The following is a 20,721-nucleotide window of genomic DNA, read 5'->3' as shown; positions in this document are numbered from 1 at the left end:
TAACATTAATTTGGGGCCTCAAAATAATATTCATTGCACACGGGCCCGGAGTTCATATAGTTACGTCACTATAGGTAGTTAGTAGATTGTACGGTACACAACAAGTATAACGATGCGTAATGATGAACGACTAAAATGGTTGTGAGTGTTTATGGTAATCCTTAAATCTAAAAGACATACTTGTAATGGAAATTTTTTCACTGTTTCGAAAACCCTTTGGTGTCCAGTGAGTTTTAAGTACATTGAAAACACCATTTCTGATTTGTATACAAATAAATGTTTGTCTGTATGTCATTGATCTCCTCCTAAACCACTGGACATTTTTTGTGTATTTTTGAGAGAGTCTCTGAATGGTTTAGATTCACTATTTAGACCCAGTTGGTTCAACCCGGAGAGGTATTTTGAGATTTACGACAGACATTTTTGTTTATTTTTTTTTTTTAAATAATTAGTAAAAAATACCGCCGTATGCACAGTCATTTAAGTGTTACTTAAAATGAATTTAAGTGTCACCTAAACACAGTCCCTTAAAATTGCGTTGCACAGTCATACTTATGGGATAGTTGTCACTAAAGGACTCCCTTAAATTTAAGTGCTAGATTAACAGCCCATAGTGGGCCCGTAACATTTGATATCAGTCATTCTGATAGAAAGACATTTTTATTTGTACTACTGCGTCATCGTTTTAAAAATTGTTTTCTTTCATTAATCGTTTTAATTACAAACAAGTAAACATGAACGATGATATATTTGAGCTAATTGACTTCATACACTTTGCTGCCGATGAACAAGAAGTGCCCATAAGAAAATACATGAGAGATAATGCAAATCCTATGGAAGTGTATACGCCACTGGGGTTTTATAAAAGATATCGGTAGGTTTTTATTATTGCCTATAAATAATTTTAGGCTAAAGTATATTTTAGTGCAGATTGTAAAGGTGTATTTAGGATGGGGAGAAATTTGTATAAAATATAAAATATACTGCAGCTGCAGGTCGCAGGAAATCATGACAAATGAAACAACTTGTTTTATTATTTTTTAAAATTTTTTTTACATACATATGTTTTTGCGTTAGATACAAGATTTTTTTCTCTGACTATGAGGTCAAATTTCGAAAGGTTTTTGCTATTATGATTATACTACCTAATCGTATCAATTTTAATCATACCTATTACCTACAGAAAAAATACCGAGTATATATAGTTTATACTATATAGCGTGCTATACTGGTTTTCTTTGATTATCGATGTTATTTTTATATAATTTATTTGACTCGTGTGCTACACGTATATAATATGACAATTTTTTATTTTTATTTGAAAAAGTAAATTTTACATCTAATAAATTTTTTTTATAAAATATTATTTTATATTATTTTTCTTTTTAATTATTTTATTTTTAGATTTAAAAATGAAAATTGTTATGAATTTCTAACTCAAAATAATTTGCAAATTTTCGTGATTTTTACGTATTTTGTCAACATTTGAACTTTAAATGCTTATAAAAAAAGTTGTGATTGTTTATTTTTAATATTTTTCAATTGCCATTGTAACAATATACTAGGAGCATTGTACTACATTTTCAAGCTTTTTTACCCAACTATTCAAATTGTATTGCCATTTATAGAAAAAAAAACGTAAAAAAATTGGAAACTGAAAATGTCCAACTGTTAACCGTTACATCTACGGTTCTACCTATAAATACATTTATAAAAATGTAATTCGTGATATAGGACATTTTTTGTAACCTTTTTTTTTGCCACTGCTCTAAAAAACATTCATTATTTTTTTTTCATAAAAATAATGAATTAATTTCGTACATCGTTCATTATAAAATTATTTCATTATAAATTAGTGAATTTACCTATATGAAGGAATACCTACCAAGATAAAAAGCAGTTTAACTAAAATACACTCAAAATAATTTGGGTTTTCGAAAGAAATAGTAAGAGACAAATTAATGCCAATGATAAACATTGAAGATAGGCGGAACAATTGTGTTTTTTTCACGTTTCGACATTTTATTTGCTTTTAAATCCATTCTGTGCGAGTAGGTACTTTCACTTTCCAGTTGAAAAAATTTATAAGTATCAAACTGATAACACCAATAATTATCATAACAATTATTGATAAGCATGGAATAATAAATTAATTTTGAGGAAGTAAATTATATTCTGAATATTATTTTACTTGTACTCCCCCCCCCCCTATTACCTATTGTTTAAATTAGTACAGATTATATATATTTTTGTTTTCTAATAAAAAAAAAAAAAAAAAAATGTATTATATTATATTATTTTTATATTATTCGCTATGAGTACATCAGATTTGATCATTGGGAAAATGTGTAAGACAGCGGTCAAGCATATTATAGCAGGATTATATATTATATACTTTTTTAATTTCTTAGTACCTACCCAGTGGCTAGTGGTACCATTATCTATAGTACATAATATTATTATAAATCTCGTGTCACGGTGTTAGTGGTCGCATTCCTCCGTAAGGGCTCGACCGATTTAATGATTTTTTTTTGTATATTTGGTAGGTATGAGAGATATTAGAAAAAAAAGTCCGGGGAAAAAATCTTTTTTCCCGGACTTTTTGACCTTTTACCGTATGAGAATAGGTCGTTAAGCATTTTCATCCTCCTAATCCCACGGGGGAAGTCCTCAAACGGAGATTTATGGTGGAAATTGTTGTTTTTAAAATGTTGCTATTGGTTGTAGGAGAAATAATTATTAGAAATTAGTATTTATTATTTGGTTGCCATTCGCCAATCGGAGAGATCTGTAGGTGCAAGCTGCATCAAATCAAATTTTCGCACATTGTCTACTTTATATGCTAATGCATACTGTCCGTGATCCGACATAATCGAATTGTCTACCAGAAAGGCTGAGTTGCACCCAAAATAAGTTGAACAATCACAACTTGGGTGGGCAAACTTCAAAACTTCTAAGCTCATAGCGGTCGTTCGGGTAACTTGCAAGTTCTTGTTAATTATTAGCTTTCGTTTAGTGTTGATTTAAAAGTTCTAGAACAAAACAGGTGGGCCAACTCCATAAGTTCAAAAGCTCATAGCGGCCGCCGGAATGACTTACAAATTCTTGTTAATCATTATCTTTCGTTTGGTGCTGATTTCAAAGTTTTAGGTAAATTCTGGTGAGCCAACTTCACAAGTTAAAATGTTTATAGTGGCCACCCAAGTAACTTGAAAATTTCAAAAAAGGGCTTAAAAATACTTGCTAATCATTGGCTTTTGTTGGATGAGTGGGCTACGTGAAGTTGGCCCAACTTTTAATTTTTTGGTTTCACGGTGAAATTATAGACTAATTCTAAAAATAGACTAGTAAATACTTACAAAATAATGGCAGAGATTTAAAAAAAAATTGCAATACTTAGGAGGGCCAACTTCACGAACGTGCGAGATCAGCTAGTAATAATAATATATAATATTAATAGTGTTACTTTGATTTATCACACAACATATTATTAAAAGCTACACGAGTAATAATTATAACGATATGATTGCAATTATTGATAATGTGTGATAACAGTTTAATTATTCATAATTGGTTTCGTGCGTGCTACGGCTGTGATATGTTAGGGCCTGCGGATCTATGAGAGTAGTCCTGCGGAGTTGAGTTCTCGCTGTCCCTGCAGGATTGGTGTATTTTAACTACTATCAATTAACTCAAATCGAACACATCCATTACAGTGGCCTACTCAATTACGAGGTACACTTGACACCATATTATACAAAGTAGTCCGACTTCTCCGATTTTAAAAATTAAATGTCAGTAAGGACATTTGGATGGTTTATCCTCAAAATATTGTCACGACGTATACTTTGGTTCTCGATTAAAAAAATTACTTAAAGTATCTTGATTTTTTTGTAAAGATTGTATTTATGTTCTCATTAAATAAAAATATATACGTTTTAATAATAACAAAACCATATATTATTATAACATGGATATATGCGTACATGCCAAGTGATTTTATAATGTGACAAGCACGTGTCTCGTACGGTAATAAATAATTATGTATATTAATATTTTACTGCAGATACCTACTATTTTCTTGCAGAGTATACATTCATTTAATACATTTTTATGGGTACTTTTTACTTAAACAGTTTATTCTAAACTGCGCTATTCTGCAGATATAATTGTAAATTGAACAGTTGAATATATAAGTTGGTACACATATAGGTAGTATATTATGTTTTAATATGGCCTAGTAGTTTTTTTTATAGAGATTTATTGTTAACAATTATAATGCGATTTCCCTTTAAATAAAAGTTATTAATGAAACTCAATTCAACCATTTACATTGTTTATTCAACTGTGGAACATAAAAATCATATTTTTCTGTATTTATTTTATTTGACCTAAGTAGTTGATAATTGATGATGTGTCAAAAATAAAAATAAGTTTTTAAACTTTTTGTTACACTTTCAAGATTTATAACAATCGTGTTAATTATTTATAATGAAGTCTGCCTCGTTTACAAACAATCTAAAAGTGTATCAGGTTTACGATAAACATGAATAAAATTTCAAGATTAGGTTAAACCAGTATACTGTATAATATATTATCGTTACATTTCACATGCTTTTAAAGTTAAGGGGATCGGTGGCTGACAGTTTTTAAGGAGCTCAAAATAGGCAATTTTCAAATTGCTTACATGTAGGTCTTGTATATATGGCGTGGTAAGTACTAGTAATTAGTAAGCGATGTGTAGTTAGTGTGTGGGACTGTGTGTAAAAGAAATAGCGGAGCGTTCACGCACGCGCATGTACAAGTCACTGCTGTGTTGTTGTGCACGTGAACGATCAACAATTTATGCTCATACGTATGTATTTTGTTCTATCCTACCGATCAACCTAATAATGCGATAATTTTTCAGAAAACTGATCTAAATTCGTTATAATGTCTAGGTACTTGAGATCGTTCAGTCCACATTTAACGATTTCTGATTTAAATTTCGAAATTTCATAATATTCAAACAAAATTTATAGTTGTTGGATGGGGGTGAAATTGTGAAAAGTGGATTGACCGATCCAAGTAGAATTAAAAACAAGTTTTAAAAAGTATTATCGCATTACTATGATGGAATAAAAATTGGTATTTCGGCTAATCTAAATTTTTTTTTCTAACTTACAAGTACAAGTTCAGAATTCTAACTTTTAAATCCGAGTGCTGGTGTGACGCCACGTTGTTCACGAAAATAACTTAAGAAATAGGATACTTACTAAAAAAATAAGAACTACCTATTAGAATTGACAGTATAGCTTGTGCCATTGGAGATATACCTACTGAACTACACCGCTGTTCTAATTGTAATAAGTCTGTGCATTTATTTGGGTGTTTAACTGAAGAGGGTTGCGGCTTAAAGAGAGTATGCCTGCATCGCGTGCAATGAGGTCGATAAAGACATTGTAAAAGAATTAACGGCTGTAAAGAATTGGGAATTCTTAAGTGCGTGATTAAGTGATTTACTGTGCGTGGGTCGGTGCCAACTGTCACATACTAGGGGAAACGGAGCCATGGAACGGTCGCTGCATACATGCTCGAACGATCTACTCCTGTCGAGGAACTGAGTATAGATAAATGAGGGATGGACTTTTTAGACAAATTAATAAAAAAGATTAAATTAGCTTTCATTTTCTTTATTAAAATCATTCAAAAAAGTAACATTTTGTATGATTTTTATATACCTAATTTAAAATTTTAAAACTAACTATATATTAACAGAAAGTCTACCCTGACTACCCTAGTTACTAAAAAGTAAAGATAATTATTTTCAGTGACTTAATATAAATTTAAATACTTTAATTAAGAGTTAAGATTATAGTATTTTAATATTAAATAGTGTACATGGATCTAGCGAATATCATTTTTAAAATACGTACTTACTGCAGCAGTACAAAAAAAAATAAATACGCGCGTTTCACAAGTCATAAAACTCAATATTTCAAAAATATATTACCGACAGTCAGTCAAGTCTTAAATTCAAATGGCATGGCGATCGCCCGTGTATGTTTGCACAAGTGCAGTGTAGTATACTATGTCGTAAACACTGACACACTGGAGGTACACACATGACACGTCATAATATAATATAATATGACTACTGGCCACGTGATGCGATGGCGCGAGCGGTTAATTAACACTGTTATCTACACGTTACGATCGAGGCAATTCGAGAGCCGCTTAAACTCATAACCCGCAGCGGCGAATTGTTTTCTTCATTTATTATGTTCACAAAAATGTCCTTAAACACCGACATGCAACGATTTGATAGCATCTGCCAAATGCCAACTGCAGTCGCAGCCCGCAGGCCAACTTTGGCACAATTTCCGTATAGACCATCGCAAACCGGAGTAGTTAGCTAAATATATAATATACTAAAAAAAACCATTAAATATACATGCACTCATAAACGCATTTTAAATTAGAAAAATTCTAAAATATTCACAGTAAACTTCATAAGCTATAGTTCCCTAGCTAAATTCACAACTATTAGATGTTTATGACTTAAAAAGTAGTACTCCTACCCTTATATATACTCTCATAATCCCATATGTGGGGAGTGGTCACTTGCTTAAAGCTGTTATCGATATACACTATATTGGTGTCCCCCCATCCTCACCGTATAGCGAGTAGCGACAGGGCCAATGCTAACTGATTTGATTTGATCTATCTAACTATTTCAGAGTTTGGATTTGGAATATGTCGAAATAAAAATGTTTTAGTAATTCGGGGATTTGGCTACCCCCCTCTCCATTACCATAAATTTGAATTAGATTTAAACCATCATTTTTTCCCCCTTCTCCCCCACAATATTTTTGAACTAACTTAGGACTTATGTATTAAATGACGAGTAACGAAATGTAATCTAATATATTTAACAAGAATAACCAACCCACTATAAATATGGACATAAAATTATTGTACACGTTGATAGATCTTAGTAAAAACAAAATTCCTATTAACCATCATTGTTTAATGTTTATCATGGCTTAAATATGCAAGGTTATTGCAATAGTACTGTAACAATTATAAATATAAATATATGTTACATGAAATATATATATATATATATATATAATACGAACTCTACCGTATGTACGACTAACTGCTGACCTATACATAATATTAGAACACACACATAATTGTAAGGCCTATGGCCAACACACACAATGTATTAGTAAGTTAGTTCACGGTGCACCTTTTACCTCACCACACAATACGATCACTGAACTCCGTAGGACTACGATACAGCACATAGTATAATAGAACCATATTTGATATATTTGTGAGTATTAGTATTTGTAAGTGTTTAATAGAAAATAAAACATAATTATAACTGAAATAGAATCCTAGTAATTTAAATATATTTAAGATCCTGATATCTACATATCTGACCCTGGCTACGGTATTTATATCTATAGGATGCATACGATTCTCCCTGGATATCTTATATTTAACTGGTCGTTCCCCCGACCACGTTACAGTACCCCCACTATATCATTTTATCACGTTAAGGAATTAAAATGGCAGCGTAAGGGGACGACTTATACTGGCTATACTATGATATTATATGCTTTGATATGGACCATACCCTTACGCTGCCATTTTATTTTTGTTCGATAACAATATGGGCTATGTGCAATAACCTTGTATATTTAAACCGTGATGTTTGATACGAGGGGCCACTTGTCCCATGCTTCTTATAGAAGTGCTCATGATGTTAAATTCGATGACATTGATATATATACTTCTTATCAAAAATAGATTTTGATTCGGGAGATTGTACCTAACCTAACTTATACCAATACAGTTATTCAAATTTCTAAAATCCATAAAATGTAAGTATACTTGGAAGCAAATACGTCAGTACGATTACACACGATGCGCGATGGGAGGCTATAATTAGGTATATACAATTTGTTATTGAGTTATAATCACGCGTAACTATATACTTACCTAAGAATAATACAATTTATTTAACTTCATTTCAATTATCCTGCTGTGTATTATACATTTCGGTGAAATAGGTGTTTTCGAAACTTATCTGTAATCAGATAACACCCAAAAGTCTAAATTCAATCCAAAATATATAAGTAGGTACACTGTAATATTATAGTATATAAAACAAAAATCGCAGATATGGGAACCAGCATATGCCATTAAGTATATATACATATATATATAGTGCATACGCCCGCACGTGTGTCTGTGTATAAAAAACGTATATATATGCTCATGTGCGTATGTTTTTATATATAGAACGAATGCGGCTTGCGTGTGCGTGTAAAAAAAAAGGGTCGACGGAAAAATATATATCCCGAGAAGAGAAAAAAAATAGAGAGAAAAAGGAGAAAAAAAGTGAAAGAACGAAACGAACGAAAAGCCCGAACGATTTGTCCGGGAGAGCGAGGTGAAATGGACCGTGAACCTTATACTGGCGGCGGCGGGCTGATTCCGGCGGGACCCTCGACAATCAAAAGCTGCATGATTTATCTGCAGCCCCTTTTCAATTGCAACGGCGGCCGGTAAGAACACACACACACACACACACACACACACACACACACACACACAAACACACATTCCACACACAAACATATATATATCACGATAAAGAGTATATATCTATATATGATGTGTGTACCGGGTAGTCTCGGTCTTTCTCCCCCCCGGACCTGACCCGCCGCTAAAGAATCGCCGAGGAGAGCTGTCCGTTCCAACGGATCTTTCTGCATGTCTTCATCTCGGCCACTTTTGTTTATCTTCCACCCCCCCCCCCCCCCATCACCCCTCGTCACTCGCAGCTATAGTTCTTACCACCCTCCATCGCGTACCGCCGTCTCTGTCACACTCGCACGACCTGTCTCCGTCTTCACCAATTCATCCCCCCTCCCACCCAACGAACACCACCGCTCACTTTTTCGTCGTATCCACGGCTGCCGCACGCGATGGGTAATCAATTGCACGCGCAGCGTGGCCGCCGGATTACGACACAAACCCCCTCCCCTAACTTCCACACGCGGCCCGCGAAAGGTCAACCGTACTGATTAACTATCACGCAGTGTCGGGAGTGGTGGTGGACTCGTAGCCGCGGCGTGAGCTGCAGCAGGGGTGCGGGCACGATGATCGGACGCAGTTCTTCCCCTATTTTATCATTTACGTGTGTGTGTGTGAGAGCATGTTGTTTGACTAGTATCCGTATCTGAGCGGCGGCGGTGTTATCCGCTATTAAATCTTCCGCGAAAACGATAGCGTCCACGTGTGCTCGGAAAAACGACGGAGGGTAAAAAAAAATTAATCTAACGGTTGTTATTAGATTATTGTCCGCTCGCGATATTCCTTTGATATATATATTATATACACCATATATACAGTGTGACGTGGTTGGTATACGGTGTACCGCACTTTTCCTGAGGCGTAATCCACGGCTTAAGCTCGCAAACGTTTATTTTATATATCTATTTATATATACGCTTGGTACACACAGAGAAACTGTTTTCGATTTAGGGTTATGTGTGGCATTAAACCAGGGCACCTACCTATATACGGTTATTTTTTTATTACATTTTTGGGATTTTTCCGCGCAACGACGCAGGATGATTTAGCATATAAGTGGCTAAACATTATGATTAATTTGGCTCTTACTTCTGCGCAAATTAGGAACTACAATAAACTTCATAGTTATGTTTTCCGTTTAACGTCCTACTGAATGAAATAAAATAATACATAACAATAGGGTACCTATATAATATAGATTTGACTATTTGAGGAATTATGTCCCACGAGAACTTCAAGTTATTGCGGGGGTGGTAAAATGCAGATAATATAAAATGTTATGACCTTTTTTTTTTTAATCTAATGTTTATTATATTTTGGTTTCGTAGTTTATACCTGCAAAAAAAATATCACAACAAACATAATAACATATTATTCATTTTTCCTTTTAAATTTACATTTTCACCGCGGTTTATTGTAACATTATATTATTCTGTTCTCCGATAAAAACCATATCAATATCGTTTTTTATGTTCATCAATTGTGTACAAATATATTGTCAAATGTCAAAAATCAATTTGACGAGAGCTTTAATAATATAGAATATTAATTAAATTGTGCCCTGTAAGCTTGGTCTTTGCATTTATGCGAGTACCTTATATAGGTATAATATCATTATTATCATGCGAGAGCGTATAAACAGACCGGATGCATGTTAGTGGTCTCCAAGTTATACGTCAGCGCCAGCACGCTGAAGTATAGGTAATAAGGTATGTATAAAATAATATATTAACATCAGTTGCCGGATTATCGATACGCCGAGAAAACATATTTTATTATGGCTAATAAAATCACATATAAATGTAATATATCTACAATCTACTTATAATTTATATTGAATTCTCACCGACTCCGGCGCATAATATATTGTTATATTATTAGCATCACGACTGCTGCAGCGGTGCAACGTGCAAGTACCATGATAGATATTATATCCTACTGGCTACTTGCACTGCAGCTCGGCAAAGACGACGACGACGATAATAATAATAATAATATGACGTGCTGCACCATCCCACAATATTATAATAATATGACGGCTACAGCATGCTCACAATTCATCAAGATGTAAAGCCCGTGTACTGCAGGTAGGTACATATTATATAATGATCGTATATTATTATTAACGAGTGTGATATAGACTACCTACTGCACAAATGCACATGATAATATATAAATTATATTATATTATTCACATCCACATCGAGTTTTATGATGTACGCGCGCGCCCGTTATACAACACCGACGTCTATATATTATTATGATATTACATACGGTAATAGTGATTAAAAACGATATACATATAATTATATCAGCTTATAGTCACTTGTGTGTTGTGTCTTATTAACACTTAACGCGTCACACAACGGAAGACAGCTGCTGCATCGGTTGGATAAATTTATAGTAAACTGCAACCTGCGGAACGCATAATATTGTACTGAACCGGGCTCATAACAAATAACATTATAATTTATAGGTAATACCAAATAATTTTCCGGTCGAAATTGTAATTATTTGATTGTTGAGGTGCTGGGGTAACGTGGGGGTACCCTGGTACCCAGAACTCTAAACTTGGTTATCCGGGGAACTGGTGTGGTTACAAAACGTTACGTAATACCAAACTATTTTCAAGTCAAATTTTGACCTCGGGGGAGCATCAAATTGTCGCACTTATAATTTCGAATAAAGAAACTATATCTTAAAATAAAATATAAGTGTGTCGCTAATATACTCAAAAACTACTCAATTAAATTTGACGAAAATCTCAATGATTGTTTTTAGATATATCAGAAACTTTTAAAGAGTACATATTAAGTAGTTTATAAGCCACAACCACGATACAAAGTATAAGAAGTGTCCAATCCACGATTTGCGACCCATCTAGGTCACAAAGCTAGGTACGCTGATGCCGATTCGTACGTGAACTGAGGTACATTAAAAATTTAGAGATGTAAAATTTACGTAAATTTTTTTTTTGGTAATTTACCGTATAAAATTTACGTAAATTTACCGTAAATTTGGTAAATTTGGTAAATTTTGATAATTTTTTTATGTTACCAGAGAAACACCCCCCAGAAACTTTTTATTTTTATTTCCTGGATAGTAGGGTGTTCAATTGAAACTAACCTAACCACCCTAGTCGTTATTTTTAAAATTTTTAAAATTTTGTGACTTGGGTTCTATAGTTCTTATATGTGTAAAAAATACTAAAAATTATTTATATTCGTATAGAATATTTAAAAATAATCAGAGAAGTTTAACCGATGCCCCAAGCCTTCAAAAGTTTAACATTACTAATATTTCAAGGATATAACAAATTTTAATTTTATAGACAATATTTATAATTATTTCTACATTTTTAATTAATTTCAGTAAATATTTTATTTTGCATGGGTGTATTATAATTATTCCGTCAGTGCTTTTGTTGGAATTTAAATATTTTGGTTAGGTATACCTATAACATTACCAACAAAAAACAAAATAAAGTCAACTCAAACAATCACAAACAATAGTCTTTTAGTTTTATTTATCACATTAGTTTTTTTCTCTATATATATTAAGATATAAGAAGAAGATCTCATTAGAGATTAACCTATTAATAAATAGTTAAAATTATAATTATTAATTTAATAACAAAAAATAAAAAGTAATAAACTAATAAAGGAGATGAAAATAAAATAGATTTTACCCAGCTGGTATAGAGTGAGATGTACACCCACAAAAAAAAATTATAAACAGTTTTTATTAATAACAAGTAAAAATAATAATAATCAATACAATTCTTCCCACTCTGATCGTGGTTGTGGAAGTTTTACATTTTATAATAAAAACTATTCCATTATATTAATATGTTATTACTGATGAATATTGGCACCGTGGAGACGTTTAATTTGAGGTGCCACATGCTATTTTTTTCGGTAAAAAAAAATTTACCTGTAAAAAAATAATCGGTAAATTTACCGGTAATTTACCTTACCGGTAAATTTACGGGGTAAAAATTTACCGAGCTTACATCTCTAAATTTAAAATTAAGTTACACCTGTATAAACTGCACACGGGTGAGACCGAAATATACTTATTAGAAAATCATGAAAATACATAATAATATATTATATAAAATTAATGAACTTATACTGATATAAATAATTATACTTATAATATTATTGTCAATGTAAAAATCTTGGTTTTTCCCTGAGGTGACTTTTCTAGGCAACGCCGGGTTGGTCAGCTAGTTGTATTATATGAGGTGAAATTATTAATTTTATTTCGATATATAAACTATACAAAATATATGACGCCACATAATCACAAATTTAAAAGAATAAAATTGACGAAATAACCGCAGTTGTTAAACATAATACAGGGTTATTCAAAATGATTCATCCGATTTAAAGTGCTTATATTATTTTATTTTTTTGGTTTAGAACAATATGTTATACAATAAATAAAAGAGAAATATGTCAATTTTAATTAACTGTATCTACAAATGCTCCATATGTTAGCTCCTTTGGTTACACGAATAACATCTAGTCGGTAGTCAAATTCATACCATACTGTTTGCAGCATATCTTTTGTAATCGATTCCGTGGCTGTTGTTATTCGATTTTCAATTCATCTAGATTTGATGGCAGTGGTGCTACACAGTGTCTTTAACATATTCCCAAAAGAAATAATCACATGGCATTAACCATTTTATAGCCATTTTAAATCGGATGAATCATTTTGAATAACCCTGTATAAAAAAGAGCCTTAGACACACGAGAAACTCCAAGTCAAATAGTTTCGTCCAATCACCCATCAAAATATTTTTAATTAGATGATTATTTTAAATATTTTATTAAATATTATTATATTTTATTATTTTTTTTTTTTTCATAATTTTATGACTATAATTGAAGACACATCTGGACATTTGTCTTCCATAAAACGAAATTACTGACATAAATAATTCCCACAAGCACCGTTAAATTCAAGTTTTTATCTGAAGAATGGACAACTACGATGGACGCAGCATTTTTGATTTTTGATAATAAACAAGCTGATTGGTAAATTTTGATTTTTGCCTCGTTTATTAACTCACCTTCGCATACGCCGTGTAATACTCTTTATCTATTTTTAATCACGTTTCATTCGGCGTAACAGATAATTTTTTTATTTAACGACTAAAAATCAGATTTAATTTTACCGTGCGTATAAGAATTAATATAAAATCTAATTGTACCTACTTTTCCCTGAAAATACGCGTAAATAAATTAAATGTTCAATACAAAAACACTATTATTACGATTTACGACCACATATACGATAACATACTAGAGTATTATTTTAATATAGATTTCAAAATGCTTTCGGAGAATCCAATTTATTTAATTACCAGCAAGATAACATTTTTAGTTTAAATATTTCTTTAAAAAGAAACTTACTAGGTACCGACTTAACTGCAGTATCACATAATTATTAATTTGATGAACTGCAGTATATCGTTTATATTCATTGGCCACGCGTCCAAATAAATACTTTAAATTATACCGACTATGCTCTGTAATAGTGAGCTCCTAACATATACTTTATTGTAATTAATGCATTTCTTACATTTATTACGAAGCACAGACGAGTAATATAAATTATGAACATTTAGTACGAAACAAATAATATTGCAAACATTGTAGGTAACCACATAGGTGAGGTATTATGCATTTATACACGGTGTAAACAGTCGAAAGCTCACAGAAATACTGCAGGATGGCTATAGATGGGAGGTGGAAGGGAGAACCGCACACTGCATACTTTCATTATAATATAAATTCCCTGTAGTATTATTGTATATAACATAATACCTCATAATACCTATAATAAATACTGTCCAGCTATTATGCTCGCGATTATAATAATGTATATGCGCGCGAGAAATTTTTGCGCTATTTACGATTTCCCCTTTAGATATATTAAACCTTCTCCTCGATTTCAGCTCCACGTTCTCCTCATGCACAATATCCTTATATATTATCCCCCAGCCTCTTTTATGTTTGATAACAATTATTTAACTATTGCAGTATTTCCTGAAACTTGCACAGCGGTGTTCTCAGGAATTTTCAATGGGAGGGGGGTTGTGGATGATTTCTAGGAACATATTATGTAGGGGGAGGCTATCAGAGTATACAAAAACCGGGCGGTTAAAAATACGGCCAATGGGGGTTAACCAAAGGTTACCCCATGACCTTGTATTTGTTATCAAATGTTATATATAGGTACACTTTCGTAATCGTCGAGCTAACGGCATAAAAATGCGAAACTCGAAGAGTGAACGAACAACTTCGGTTTCTTTTAAATTATTTTAATTTTCTACCTACTGCATAATTAATATAGGTTGGTAGTGGATTGTGTGAGTATATCTTCCTATTTTACAGAAACGCTTATATATTTTAATATACAGACTAACAGACTTGTATACTTATGATATACCAAAGTCCAAAGCTCCAAACAAGTAATTTTGAAATTAAATTTGCTTTGGACATACAGTTTATAGTGATACAAGATATGATAGTGTTATTTGTGTCCAATGATCAACAACTGTCAGTGAAATTATATCCTTTTAAAATTTGCGTTGTGACCAGGAATATAACAAACTATATAAGTATATAGTTGCACATCAATGTTAAACTAAGATTTTTACAATACGCATCAGTTTAAATCGGTTCAATAATAGTACTAAGTTCTATTTGATAATTGTGTTTGAATAAAAATAATTTATAATATCGGACTATAGTATTAAATTTACAATTTACAAGGACATTGGGTGGGTCCAATTAGATATTTTAGTGATAATTTTGCAAAATGGCCACTTGTAAGGCACGAATTTAAATGATCTAAAAATCAAGAAAATGCCTTTAAAGAATATGACTTACTGCATTAATATTACAAAACTCTATATAATGCCCTTAGTGAATATATGATGTTAAATAAAAAATCCATTTGTATATTATTTAAATTTACGTAATTTGGCGTTATCGCCATTGATGCACATTATAAATAAAATGAAACGTGTCATTTGGCAGACCTGTGTGCAGCCACCGCCTCTTTTGTGTGGTACATATAGATATAATCAAGTGTAACAACTAACAACGATACAATTTCAAAGCAAAATAAATAATACCCATATTTTTTTATTTTAGTTTGTATGAAATATATATAAAAATGTATACCTAGTCAGTAACTTTTTTACATTTTATACTTACGACTACCAGTAATTTGTAATGTACCTACCCAAGTGTATAGGTATCAAGATCGACAACTGACAAGATCTGCAATTGAATATTTTGTTCACAAATAAGGTATTATTTTATTCGAAACTCTTGTTGAAACAAAACTAATGTGGTGAATGCGAGATAATCATTTTTCGGTAGGTGTTGTAGAACATTCACACAAATTTGGATGGTGGGTGGTGGTGTTGATTATAATGACTTCTGCCAGAGACCACTTTGATACTAGTACGTCGCCACTTCCTACTCATACCATTATAAATAACAAAATATATATCTACCTAGGTATCTGTATTATACGACGTAACTAAGTGTATACCTCGACTCGCAGTGACGGGGCCCTAGTGTAATTATTTGTCAGAGGAGTTTTTTTTTAAGTGATACCGGTTTTATTATCGTTTTAACACGGTTATAATAATAGTACTCGTCGCGACTCGGCCTTATAATCACAACGCGCTTCTGTATAACTGTACGTATATATTATTATACTATACAAGCAGTGCAGGTTTGGACGTTTGGATGTGCTGCATTTATATAGGTACACAGATTTAGTGAGACGGGTTATCGAGAAATCGTTATTACAGAATAATCATTTGTATATTATACTATATCTACGCATGCCAAATATCATTTTAGGTGGATATACCTCCCAACGTTCTCGGGGTAAATCATCAATTTGACAAAAGAGCATCTCTTCCACGGTGTGTTAATTAAAAACAGCTCCATCTATAATAGGGGTCCAAATTGTAAAATCCTACTGCATGGCCAAAATACATATATACCTCTTAGAGGACTATGGACAATAAGTCCCTTATAATATTGAAAGAGTTATACTAAATTACAAGCTGCATATTATACACATTACACACATACTGCTATTGCGGGATATAGTTCCAACATCAGACACGCCTGCTCGAAAGTGCCTGCAATAAACCTATACCTTTACTGATTTACTCGACGGGTTTCAAGACATAAGCCATAACACCACACAGCCCCCGCAGTCAAAGGTCTGTGTACTGCCAAAACCAATGAGCTCCGCGAGGACGTCGTGCAATTTGCGGGAGACGGAAAGTCATTTATTCTCTGTTACGACCCAAAACCGACCGCAGCGGGGGTATAAAACAAGCTACGTTGCTTTCGAACGCGTATATGTATATGCAGGTACATACATTGGTGAATCGCGCCCGTCGAAATTTTCCGTGGTAACCCGATATTTATTCTATATAGGTAACCGGTAGCTCTATATATAGTACGCTGCTGCCGCCGCGGGACGACAGCTATATGACTCCGCGCTGCAGAGACGATACGATCATTGGTCGATCGCGATCGACGACCATTGCGGAGTGCCGCGGCGTTCGAACGAAACCGAACAAAAAAAACAAAACAAAACGAACAATACACATCCTCCTCCTATAACCAATAATAATAACGATAAAAAAAAGAAAAAAAAAGTAAACGATTTCCATTTATATAGGTAGGTTGCCGAGGTCTCCTTCGGTATATATATATAATATAAATATATATGTACCTCGCGCGCGAATACGATCGGCTTATAATAATAATACAATTGCAGCATACCCTCCAAACGAGATATATATTTCAGTGCCTGTACCTATATATATCATATTATTATCATACCTGCGTACATCCGCCGCCTCAGTTCAACGATTTCTCCGACAATTTCACCGAGACACAATGCATATAATATAATAATATGAAATATATTATTTACAGTATAATATACGTCTTGCGTGTGTAACGAGACGAGCAGAAATTTCGTATTCAACAGGTATTACACGAAACTGCAGTGGTGCAACGGCGGTCTGCTATTATTTTTGTTATATTATATTATATATATTATAATATACTTCTTCCACTCGCGCTGATTGCGTAATATTTGGATTCCGTTAAAGAATTTTCGTGCATCAATGATATGGAGTTTTTCTCTAAATCAAAAACGTATACACGTTGTTCGTGTCTTTTACCGATATATACTTACCGGCCCGTCGTGAGAGAAAATCGGGTACTGTATACTGCCGGGAGAGGAGTGGCTAAATATAGGTAGTTATAATGCAATAAAACATTTTTTATCACTTCCCTCGAGCTACCATATTTAAAATTGAATTAGGTATATACATATAATAATCAAATACCGAAAATTCACAAAATTATGTTGCATTTAAAACTTTATTAAATGTTCATTGTAAATAACTTGATATGTTTGAAAATATGAAACATCTCTCCAAAGTTGTTGTTATAGACAATTTAAAAAAATCGAAAATCCATCCATGGATATGTGCACTATTTTACTTGATATGCGTTTTTAAATTCAAACTGTCTGCCTCCTCCGCTCAGAGTGGTTTATTTATTTTCGTATACAACGATTTATTGAATTCAAACCGACTATGCTCCTAAACCGACTAGAAGCAAGCTTTCTGATTTTTCTAAATTTGTTTTAAAATAGTGACGGTGAGTTGCCGTTCTCGAAACACTTCCAAACAAACATTATTCAATATTACTAAAAAAATATATAATACCTATATAATTTTTGATTTGATTTGATTTTAGGGGGCTCGAAAGAGACTTTTGCGTAAGCCCCAGATGTCCAGCAATGTTATACCCATATAAAATACCATTTGCATACGATTGTAGGGCCATTCTGCATTCATGATAATTATTATAGGACGTACCTATTATGAAAAAATGTGCGCATATAATGCACATCGTCGTTGTCCGTCAATCACCTGCCGCGGTGCCACGGCCGAATACTATAATATGTGAATATAATAATTACGGGGATATACTATAATAGTCCGTGAATGTTATTTTAGGCACCTGCAGTGCGGGTTTTGATATAGGCACACTCTATGCAAAACGCACGTTTTAAATATATTTCGAAAAAATAATAGAGAATAGTTAACGTCATGTACCTACTAATGAACGATTATTTTATATGATAAAAAGTATATTATGTTTAATAATCATAAATTCGATACCAGACAATTGATATAGTTTAAAATATGATGGTAAAAGTAATTTTACTAATTTTTATTTCTGTATACGGAGTAATAACCGTAGCTTATAAAAAATGGTCGTCCGATTAAGCAAATTTAATTTATAGGTACGTTATTATATTTTATAGATATGGCAACGTTGCACTGTTCTTCAAGGACAGCCAGTCGTAACTCATACACACATAAGGTCATCCCTAATTATTCGTATCAATGACCCACCGAAAAATAGCACAATCGTATAAGTATATCAAAAAGGTAAAATTGCGATCAATTGTATTATAATATGTAGGTATATATGTATATTGTTGTAAAATCAAAATAGGTAGTACTTACTTATTTCTGTGGATATGATAAAAACACAGTATATTATTATCTTCACACAATTAGATTGACAAAAATTGCAGTAAGTATTCGTTTTTTGGTACACATTTGTACATTTGTGACACATCTCGACATCATCTACTAGTTTTGCTACTGTAGTATAATTTTTCACCATTTTCAAGGATTATTCGTAGGATTTTCGTTACATAAATGGAGCAAAGATAAATCTTTGAAGAAAAAAGTTTCAAACGCTCATAATATTATCATGTTTCTGTATTTATGTTTAATTTTACTTCATCTTTTTACACAAGAAAAATATTAAGTAGCACACAACAAATATATAGTTATATTACATTTAAAAAAAAAAACATCGGTCGTAACCGACTTCGCCAATTTTGCGGTTTAAAAATTTACAATAAGAAGTCTGTAATAATAATAGTCACTAACAAAAAGGATATGTACATGTCATGTAAATTTTTTCAACATTTTTTTTTCAAAACGTGAGCAGATTTTTTTTCTCATAAAAAGTCCGTTATTAGCACCAGTTTTGAAAAAAGAAACCGCATAGGAACAGTTTTGCATTGAAACACGTTTTGTTTTTGGCGAAATATAAAATTTTTGTACTGGAATTTTTTTTATCAAATTTTTCTTTTAAGACGATACAATTAATATATTTTCTTTTCAAATATTTTACTTTTAGGAACATATTTTTTCGTCTTGAATGCCAGGGTCGGGTACAATGTATAATTATGTATTTATATTATATAATAATAGATGGATATTATTATTTATTACTATTTGGGAAAACCAATAAAATCTACAATTTCTCCGCTATAACTAATGAAAAAAAAACGCTATTTACTCGTTTAAATAATTAAATATTTATAAGTTAAATAATATTATACTATTGCACGTTTTCGTATTATAGTTTCTCTATAATATATATTATATTATTATTTTATACATTCCCTAATCAATAAATATATTATGTATATAATTATTATTATCTATTTATAGTTTAATATACTAAAAATGCCTTATTTACATATAATGTATAAATGTAAATAATTTTCTACAATAACGAAGTCAAATATATATTATTATATACGTATAGGTTTATATATATATTATATATACAACATAGTAGAAACGCGTGTATGTGAGTGTAATACGTATGTGTGATGAGTGTGTGTGTGTAGGTGTTTAAGGGGCGGTGGGGATGATTGGTTGGGGTGGGCGGGTGGTAAGGGTTATGCGTGGTTTACTTGACTATTGCCACTACTTGTTGTTCGTCGGCGGCCGTCGCTGCTGCCGACGCCGAGTCCAGTCCGTTGACCATTTTCTCGATGGACTTCAACTCGCTGCTGGTCGGCGACGGCTGATTGGCGGCCGTCCGGTGTTGGTGGTGTTGTTGGTGATGATGGTGCTGCCGTTGCGACGGTGACACCGACGACTGTCGCGGCGGCGGTTGCAGCTGTGCCGACGCCGGTGACGGCTGCGGCTGCGACGACTGCGGTGGTGGTGGCAGCGGCGGC

General features: G+C 32.7%; 1 protein-coding gene across 1 annotated transcript in view; it reads right to left on the bottom strand.

Moving 5' to 3' along the window:
• Positions 1-12,521: 12,521 nt before the first annotated feature.
• Positions 12,522-20,721, bottom strand: part of LOC100158703 (optomotor-blind protein) — a 62,776-nt gene continuing 54,576 nt past the window's right edge. Inside the window, exon 11 of the mRNA XM_029486234.1 lies at positions 12,522-12,525. Within this exon, the coding sequence (XP_029342094.1) occupies positions 12,522-12,525 (4 nt within the window). The remainder of the gene's footprint in view (positions 12,526-20,721) is intronic.

Source organism: Acyrthosiphon pisum, chromosome A1, assembly GCF_005508785.2.
Source record: "Acyrthosiphon pisum isolate AL4f chromosome A1, pea_aphid_22Mar2018_4r6ur, whole genome shotgun sequence".
NCBI lineage: Eukaryota > Metazoa > Arthropoda > Insecta > Hemiptera > Aphididae > Acyrthosiphon > Acyrthosiphon pisum.
This window is presented reverse-complemented; position numbering and strand designations above follow the sequence as displayed.